This window comes from Triticum aestivum, chromosome 7B (assembly GCF_018294505.1).
Source record: "Triticum aestivum cultivar Chinese Spring chromosome 7B, IWGSC CS RefSeq v2.1, whole genome shotgun sequence".
Taxonomy (NCBI): domain Eukaryota; kingdom Viridiplantae; phylum Streptophyta; class Magnoliopsida; order Poales; family Poaceae; genus Triticum; species Triticum aestivum.
Window position 1 is genome coordinate 681,223,152 of NC_057813.1, and position 9,758 is coordinate 681,232,909.

Here is a 9,758-nt window from a genome sequence, read left to right on the forward strand (position 1 = left end):
TCTACATTGCCTGAGTGAGCATTACTAAATTCATTAGCACTGATATCTATGTTATCAGGAATAAAACACTCTGATGTGAATCTTGAAAGGCAGATAACCTGCTATCCTCTACCAGCCCAATGGCATGGATATTATGAGATACAATATCTCTTCATCATTGCCTAAATTCAGACCGACTTTTTTGGCTTTCAACATTAATGCATCATCATTAAATGTGGAAAAGGAATTAGAGTTTCTGTTACCTTTAGGTATCTCCAGGTCTTTGAGCTTTCTGAGATCTTCAGCCTTTTGTATGGCAGTTCTCCCATCTCTTCTAATTCTAGCACTCACCGCGCCACCACAGGGCCCCAACCAAAGGATGTGGAAGTTGGTTTAGAGCCTCTAAGGTTGTGCCCTCCCCATCAGACTCCATATCAAACTGTTCAAGCAACTGAGTAGCAATGTTCTCAGTAGGTTGTTTTTGCTGCACATCCTTCTTTATACTGCTAGCTTCACTCAGACCTAAGATAACACTTTGCACCTTTTGTTTTAGAGAGTTCATCAACTCCATAGGTGTTTTGTAGCGAGAGGGAGCTTTGTGGGAGTTATGAGGCTGACCGCCTGTAGTTTGGTTCTTATTCTTTTCAGTCTCCATAGCTTTTGGTCCCTGCATCTGCATATCTTTCTCAGGATCTCCCTCTAGCAAGTCCTTACCAGATTTCTCTCTCTCTCTCTCTCTCTCTCTCTCTCTCCTCTGGTGATAGCCACCTCCAAGTCAGGTTCTGTTTCCACCAGAAAAGAGAGAAGGAATAGTTCCTTATCAATCTCCACTAGCCTTTCAGAGGGAATTTTTGACACATCGATCACAACAACATGAACTTTGACCTATTCATAAGAACTTCTGAAGATCTCATGCCAGTCAACATTAACTAGGGTGCCCAAGATATATGCAATTTGTCAGATTACTTTCCATGTGAGTTTATTGACAGGGATCCCCATCATAGACACCCACACCTCTTGAAGCTCAGCATAGGCAACATCTTCACCATTCCTTTTGTCAAAAGACACAATAACCCCCTTTTTTATGAGATTGATGGTGGGGAGCTCAATTAAATCCTTTACTTTTTTATGCGGTGGAAACCTGATCAGGAAGCGTTTTCCAGTCAGCTGTCTCACCTGCCATGGCCAGTTAGTCTTCCAGATTTTAGAGAAGTTTGCTTCAGTTCTTGAGTAGAGATAGAACCTTCCTCAATCACAGCAACACACACATTAGACAGGTTAAGCCACTTAACATCATCCTTGTCTTCAGACCCAATGTGAAAGAAGCCCAGTCCAGCATTGGCACTGCCATAGTATTGGGAAGCAGCTTGATGTGTGTACCATTCCACACAACTATCCATGTGATGCCCATACTTGTCGCAAATGAAACAATTTTTGGGCACCGGACGACAAATTGAGCTGGCTCTCCACGGTTGTAACACATCACGTCCTTCATTTTCGGATCGTAATCGATGACAGCCTCCTCTTTCCTATTCCGACCACCGTCTGCTTTACCAACACCGCTTGACTTCCCCCGTTGCTCCTTCTGAGAACTGAAGCTCTTGTTCTTCTTTTTCCGTTCAGGGTTTTGGGAATTCCGTTGGTAGGTGATTGCTTTGTTGTTCCTTATGCATTATTTTGAAGAAAGAAAAGCACACTATGGAGACAAAATATTGCCCAAAAGATGACATGTGAAAAGAAAGGGGAAAAAATCTAGTAGTAGTACCTGTTTTGTTGGGATCATTATCAAGAAAAGACATTCCCCATTCCCATGAACGATGGATCCCATCGGGCCGTGCCTAGAAGGCTAGAAGACCCTCTCCTCTCGCTTGCCTCTTGGCATCTCCCATCCCCATCGTTGGTTCCACGGAGAAGTTGGAGACAATGGACGCATAGAGCAGAGCAGCAGAGACAGACGACAGCACGCCAGTCGCCTCACTCCGCCCCAAGCCCCCAGCCCTCTCCCGCTGCCGCCCGGGCCCCGCCCCTCCCGTCCCCACCCGCCAGCCACCGCGGCCGGGCCGACCCGCCGCCGCCGCGGCAGCATCCGGCCGCCTGCCCCCTTCCTTCCTTCCGTCCCCGGCAGCGGGGCGGTCCGGTCCGGTCCGTCGGGTCCGGTCCGCTGGGTCGGACCCGAGTTGGAGTCCGGGTCGGACCCGCGCGGATGGTCGGTGGCGGCGGGGGTGCTGGCTGGGCGCGCAACCCTAACCGAGCGCTGCTCCTGGTGGCGGCCGGGCGCTATATTAGATGCCGGGGGGCGGGATCGGCGCGGGCCTCGACTTCGACTTCCCGGCGGTGATCCAGGCGGCGCTCGTCGGCTTCGTGCTCCTCGCCGCCGCCGCCGCCGCCGCCCTCCGCCGCGCCGCCTCGCGCTACTTCCTCGTCGACGCCGCGGGCTTCGCCGCCGCCTACGAGGACCACCACCACCACCACCCCGCCTACGCGATGCCGCCCCAGGGGGATCAGGCGACGACGCCGCCGCCGCCGCCGCAGCCCCCCTCCTCCCCGCTGGGGCAGCAGGCCGCGGCGCCCGAGCTCGGGCCCTGCGCCCACTGCGGCGCCGCCGGCACCAAGAAGTGCTCCGGCTGCAAGCGCATGCGATACTGGTGCGTCCCCCCCGTCCTCCGTCCCCCCTCCCTGTTTCTTGGCACGGCCTAGCTGTGCGCGCGCGCGATCTTGATTCATGCATTGTCGCCGAGCTCCTGCGGAATCGCGTCGCCCCCATTCTGTGATTCGGTGGTCGACGCGTGCAATTGTGCGGGGATCCTTCACGGTTCTTGGCCGTACCCCCGGTGTCCATGGCCGTGAATTGTGATTTTGCTGTCGTTTCTTGGATGCTTTGGGCAATTTGGTCCTGCCCCTGTCCATGATTGTGAAATTGTGATTTTGCTCTTGTTTCTTGGATGCTTGGGTAATTAGGATCAGTGATTTTAGTGGTTCTTGAGGATCCAAGACATGCATAGTTGCTGGAAACCTCTGTTCTTGAGAGGTTATTGAGTGGTGTGATCCTGCAGTTAGTGCATGCAATCATGCAGAGGTCTTTCACGATTCTTGGCTTTACCCCTGTTGTCCATGACTGTGTGTTGTGATTTTGCTGTCGTTTCTTGGAGGATTGGGTAATTCGGTGTTTAGGGTCAGTGATTTAAGTGGTTCTTGAGGATCCAAGACATACATAGTTGATGGAAACATCTGTTCTTGGGAGATTATAGTGGTGATCCTGCAGTTGGTGCGTGCAATCATGCAGGGATCTTTCACGGTTCTTGGCTTTACCCCTGTTGTCCATGACCGTGTGTTGTGATTTTGCTGTCGTTTCTTGGAGGCTTGGGTAGTTCGGTGTTTAGGGTCAGTGATTTTAGTGGTTCTTGAGGATCCAAGACGTACAACATTGAAATCTTGTTCCTTGTGCGATTTGGTTGTGTACGTCATAGCAGGTCATAGATATTAGTTAGTTTCCTTCCTCAGATGCATGTGAAAACGGTGCAGTCTTTGATAGTCGGAGGCTATGTATTTGAACTTGGTCATTGCCCAATATTGATTTCATTGCGCCCAAATCCAAACAGCATCGGAAGTTTGTATTTGGTGAACAACCAGACAACATATAGAGTTGAAAATAGTGCTTAACAGGAGTGTATATCTTCAAGAACTATCCCCCCTTTTGTATTCTCTATAGTCTATTCTGCGTTTTATCATGAGTAATCGGTTGATTTGGTTAGTGTTTGCACAGGACAGTCGGAAGTTAACTATTAATGTCACTAAGGCTCTCATTCTTTGTGCGGTTTTGGATTGTTCAAGTGACTGCCTATCTATTATATCATGTAATATGTGGCGTACTGATGAGTTTCTCTTATCTAGATGGTGATCATTTCCGCACGTCAAACAGCGAAGTTTTTTTTTACAAGAGGTTTTTGCCTGGTTTGGTTGTAACAAAAATGGAGTTCACCTTGAGTGTATTTTGGCCCATAGCAAAAGTTATAAATTTTTATCTTTCAATGCGCTGTTATACCCTTGGTGTTGCTTGTTATGAAACATCAATTGAATAGACTCATGAACAACAGATCATTTGCCTGAAGTCACATTCGTGGAGTTTCTATACACTGTTTTGTTGTCTAACTAGCCTCCAGTCATCAATATCACATAGTTTTACACTAGTCTATCATTCTGCTATATTTCTCCTAAGCATATATGTCTTACATTCATGCTCTTATTTAGTTCTGGAGAATGTCAGTCTAAGCATTGGCAATCTGATCACAAATTCAAGTGCAAACAAATGAAATTATTGGATCCTATTGACAAGTTACCCTGTGGAGTTGAGGCCAACAGTAAGAAGTCACCTGTCTCTGGCCATCGCGGTATCTCATTAGTGCCTGGCCATCGAAAATTAAACAAGGTGTGCAATTATACTCTTGACCTTGAAATTGTTTGCAATTGGATGAAGAAACAGATTTTCAACTCTTGTTACATTCACAGGTCATCTATCCTTATGATGATTTTTTAAAGCTGTACAATTGGAATTACAATGATTCGAAATACGGCGAGTTTTTAACTTGTGGGCTTGTGAACTGTGGCAACAGGTATGTTGGAATAATATACGAGTACTATCTTTGCCCCACCTTTTGCTTGACAAACACTTGCTTATAGAATATCTAATAGTTCTTGTTCCTTTTGTGCAGTTGCTTTGCCAATGTGGTTTTACAATGTCTGTCATACACGAGGCCACTTGTGGCCTATCTGTTAGGAAAGGACCATTATAGGCAATGTAAGTGATGGTTTACGATGGTCATGTAATATGTAGTAACATCTAGCTTTATCTTAACAGTTCTACGCAACTCAACATTTCAGGTACTATAAGACATGAAGATTGGTGTTTCTTATGTGAGCTGCAATCTCATATTCAAAGAGCGTTTGATAGCGTACACCCATTTGCTCCCATGAACATTCTTTCTCATTTACCAAATATTGGTGGCAACCTTGGCTTTGGTAGACAGGAAGATGCTCATGAGTTTATGAGGTGAATTACTTTATGTGCTTGTATGTGGGTTTGCTATCTCTCTTGGATTGTCTTGAATGCTATGTGCTGTGTGTTCTATTTATAGGTTTGCAATAGATAAGATGCAATCAGCTTGCCTTGACGAATTTGGAGGTGAGAAGGTCGTAGATCATAGCACCCAGGAGACAACTGTTATTCAGCACATATTTGGTGGTCGTCTGCAATCTCAGGTCCCCTTTGTTTCCACATTAAATTTAATATTTTATAATCAATGAGTTTGCCTTTCTGATTGCTCTGTTTTTAATCAGCTTTAAATTCTTAAGGGATATGTCTTTTCAGTATGCATCTGTTGCAGTTCATCAAATGCCTAACATTTAAATGGGATGTGCAGGTTCAGTGTACTGCATGTGGTATGGTCTCAAATCGCTATGAGAATATGATGGACTTGACAGTTGAAATTCATGGTGATGCTGAATCCTTGGAAAAATGCTTGGATCAGTTCACTGCTATAGAGTGGCTTGATGGGGACAATAAGTACAAATGTGATGGGTAAGTCCTATTTACAGCATCCGTACACTTATGCTATGTAGCAACAAATGTTACAGGTTCATATTATATATATATATATATATATTATATGATTTAGTTTGGGCATATATATGCTGAGACCGGCTTGTTCTTATTAACTATTAAGGATTTGTACATGATGATGTTCACTTGGTCTGTTGACGTCTTTCGAAAATACATGATGACACATTACTTTCAATAATGCTACAAATAGCCAGGAATTTTGCCTGATTATGTCTTGTGAAATTCTGTGAGTTGGTGATTATGTTCTTAGTATATACTTTTTGAATTCAAATAAGAGTTGATTTAAAGCTGGAGTAATTTGATTATGTTAATTACCTGGAGTCATCCATCCTCAGTCTTGGTCTACTACATATTTTTGGCAAGCACAAGTGATGCATTTGTTGTTCAGAGCAGACCCTTCTCTCTTTATCTATTTTCAGACATTGTAGACTTCACATTTAAGTATTGAACATCTTACAGTTCACTAAGCTCCAAATATACTTTACAGACATTATAGACTTCAGATTCAAAATCTGAATCAAATGCCATCTTTTTCTAAAATATTGTCTACTTTTGTGCAGATGTAACGACTATGTTAAAGCACGGAAACATCTCACAGTTCATCAAGCTCCAAATATACTCACTATTACTCTCAAAAGATTCCAGGTTAGGACATCAGTCTGTTAGAACTATCTCATGCTGTTGTATTATGGAAGTGGCACCTAATATACTTTCCTGTGGTTATCAGAGTGGTAGATTTGGAAAACTGAACAAGAAAGTCACATTCCCTACGAAGTTAGATTTAACTCCATACATGAGCACCACTGATGGAACTGACCAGTATGACCTATATGCTGTCGTTGTTCATCTGGATATGCTGAATGCTTCGTTTTTTGGGCATTATATATGCTACATAAAACATTATCGAGGACGTTGGCTTAAATTAGATGACTGCAAGGTACATTTCACTCTATATTATAACCATACAGATATATGTGAGTCGTAATTCCAGTTGATCCATTTTTCTTACTTCGATTTGTAGGGGAATGTTGTTGAGGAGGAGGAAGTACATGCTCAAGGTGCCTATATGCTTCTATATAGCAGGTAATTATCATGTGTATCCTTGTCTAGGGAATCAATTTCTACTGAAAGGGGAAGTGCCACATATATGCATCTTACCTGAATCCAAGTCTTTTTCTATTGCTACTTGATGTCAGCTTGAGTGGATTATATCTACTTTCTTGCTGATCTTTGCATATTTTATACTCTAGAATTATGTGGTCATCATCATTTCCAACAACATACACTATCAGCAGATGCTGGAATTCATATTGGCTTTATGCAAAAGAAAGACCTTTCATATAATATGTGCCTCCATATTGTTCTAATGTTGTATAATATGGCTTAACCATTTTAGGATAACAGCTGCCAGATGGAACTTCCCTGACCATCAATTTTTCTTTCTTTATCATCATGCTTTCATTATTTTGTCTTGTGCAAAAATTATTTCTCTGTTTATTCCACTTTGTTTTTCATAAATTTAATTAGTACAGTATCATTTTGTCTGTGACTGTTCTAACTAGTTTTATTTCATAAATTTCGTAATTTTCTTAACACATTAAAATATTCTGGACTTGTCTTATTTCCTTATTTTGTTTTGTTCACATTTTTTTGTGGTAAATTGTTCTCCATTTAATCCATTTTTGTCACGAATATAACTAGTATTACCTGTCTGAGACTATGCTAAAATGCTCTGGACATTTGGTCTTACAAACTTTCCTTTTCCCTTTACGACTGCAGGAGAACAGCTCGTCCTGTACCACTTCTTCCAGTCAAAGAACCAATAAAAGATGAGAAACAATGCAAAGTGCCTCCTTTAAATGGACAAAATCATTTGATACCTGAGGATGTGTCATTAAAATGTGAATCATTTTCAAAGTCCACAGAAGATCTACGAGAGGATTCTGAATCCAGCAATCAGTCCCTGCATAGAATGGATACCGTCGACCAGGTATCAGACCTGGATTTGCATATGAACATTGAGAGAGATAAATTCGTTACCAATGGAAGTATACATCAGCCAATTTCATCAGCATTACATGTCCTTGAAGAAGATACTAGAGACTCACGTTCTCTGTTAGAAGGCAATAATAGCATGAGAGCTGACCAATCTGGCAATTCTGCATGTGAATCCTCTTCAGTTAATTCCTCTGAAGAGGAATGCAAGGAACCTGCCCCAGATATTGATTCAGTTGACTACATGGATATTGATGTGGAAGCTGGAACAGAAGTTGAAACACAGAATGTGCAACAACAACCTATCTTAGGTGATTCAGTTGGAGTGATACGCAACAAAACATCAGTCCCAACCTTTGAGAATTGTATGGCAGGAAAACCAAAACCACTCTTTTCTCTTGGTTTCCTTGACAAACCCTCAAGAAAGAAGTCCGACTCTAGGGAAGAGTGTCAAAATGGTGGCAGCATGGCAGTTTCCTCCCAAAAAATAGATGGTCATTGTAATGAACATCTCAGCAGGCCAGAGCAAGGACTTATTGCCAACTCCCGTGGCGGCAGCCCATCCTCAGCAAATGGAAGTGTACGTTGCAATGGAGACGTGTTTGTGACTCCTAACAACGGAGTTCTTGTCAATGGTGATACACAATCCGACAATTACTCCTTGGATGTAGCAAAGAGAGATGTACCTTCTGTTCAGGGATTTACTCCGAGGCCTTGCAGATCACCGTCAAGCAGCAACCCAAATCGGAACAATACAAGCAAAGGGGACATGTCATTCTTCCCACGTGGTTTCCTTGCAAAGCCTCGTTCTGGAGAGAAAGCAGTCAAAGTTGATGATGGGTTGCCATTTAGTGATGGAAATGGCAAACCATCATCATCATCCTCTGTGAATGGCAACGGCATATCAAATACCAATTCTTCACATCGAAGCAGCACAGGTGGCATGGGCATGTCTCCTGGATTCCTTGCCAAGCGTTCCAGGGAGTCTGCAGCTGCAAGCTTTATGGGTGACCCGCAGAGCAGTAACACTTCCAAGGAGCAAGAACATGTTGGTGCTGCAGCACTACTACCTGACAAGATACAAGAAGGGCGGAGTTCCTATTGCACCACAAATGGCATTGAGGCCCAAGACGGAGCAGCTTCCGTTCATGATGTGAGTGGTCACAGTGATGAAAACGGGCACGCATTCATGGGCACCAAGAACGGCATCCATGGTGAAGAAAATGGTAGCAATGGAACCCTTGATATGCATGACAGCAGTTGCCAAATGGATGAAAACGGACATGGAGTTCTGGACATCAAAGATGTCATCTTCAGAGAACAAAATGTCAGCAATGGAACTCTCGATACGCATGGCATGGGATCCGAAGATGCTGACCACGTCGTCAAGTCACCCGCCGCTCCTGCCCATGACGGTCTGCGACGAAGATTAACCACCTCGAAATATTTTGATGAGAGTAGCATGGACGAGCAATGAAAGCTGAAGGTAGATAGCCCAATGAGGAGCCATGGGCAAGGAAGTAGTAGAAGTGGCTGATTGGATAGGTTACCTGCCATTGCAAAAAATTGATGATACAGTAGTAGTTTTGCATCCCCTCCACCATTTTTGTTGTCCCTCGTGGCTCCCACTTGTCAGATGGAGGGGTGTCTCTGGGCCTCCACACAATTTGCAGAGGCTCAGATGCTCCCCTGGTGCCATGTTTCTCTCCCTTGTTGCCATTATTGCTAGGTACATAGCAGAGTCTAGGCTTACCTTCTTTTCTTTTACCTTGTTAGCTTGAATAAACACCCAAGTGCTGACTTGCTTTGTCATGGAAGCTGAATCAATCGATTGTAGAGGAAATGATCTGATTGTGTTGTTAACTTTAGTTTCTTCATTTTCTGTCGACTGTCGGTGCATCTTATATTTTTCTTGCACTGCGGTGAACTTATGCTGGTTGATGAAGTGTTTGTTGCTGTTTTATCTTTGAAAAAAATCCTTGCATCATGCAACAGAAGTAGCAAGTGTATTAGAGTCTAGATGCTTAGTTGGGGAATAGGATTTCGACCTGCCTCCCTCTTAATCGTTATCATGGTCACTTGTTTTGATTTAGAAGTAATTTTGGGAACAGTTTGTTTGTGTGGAACTTGAACTGTTTAATGCAAATTTCGTTGTGTTGAATATGCA

General features: G+C 43.6%; 1 protein-coding gene across 1 annotated transcript; it reads left to right on the forward strand.

Moving 5' to 3' along the window:
* The first annotated feature begins 1,856 nt into the window (after nt 1-1,856).
* LOC123155834 (ubiquitin carboxyl-terminal hydrolase 19) lies at nt 1,857-9,468 on the forward strand. The gene is made up of 11 exons (XM_044573980.1): nt 1,857-2,624; nt 4,228-4,405; nt 4,486-4,589; nt 4,689-4,774; nt 4,858-5,026; nt 5,112-5,235; nt 5,397-5,554; nt 6,157-6,241; nt 6,324-6,533; nt 6,618-6,679; nt 7,376-9,468. The coding sequence occupies exons 1-11, from the start codon at nt 2,266-2,268 to the stop codon at nt 9,066-9,068; spliced, it is 3,228 nt and encodes a 1,075-aa protein (XP_044429915.1). The 5' UTR covers nt 1,857-2,265; the 3' UTR covers nt 9,069-9,468.
* The last annotated feature ends 290 nt before the right edge of the window (nt 9,469-9,758 follow it).

Coding starts and splice junctions, on each gene's coding strand:
- LOC123155834 (XM_044573980.1), top strand. CDS start 2,266: ATGCCGGGGGGCGGGATCGGCGCGGGCCTCGACTTCGACTTCCCGGCG. Junction 4,406..4,485: donor GCCATCGAAAATTAAACAAG/GTGTGCAATTAT, acceptor TTACATTCACAG/GTCATCTATCCTTATGATGA. Junction 5,027..5,111: donor GATGCTCATGAGTTTATGAG/GTGAATTACTTT, acceptor TTCTATTTATAG/GTTTGCAATAGATAAGATGC.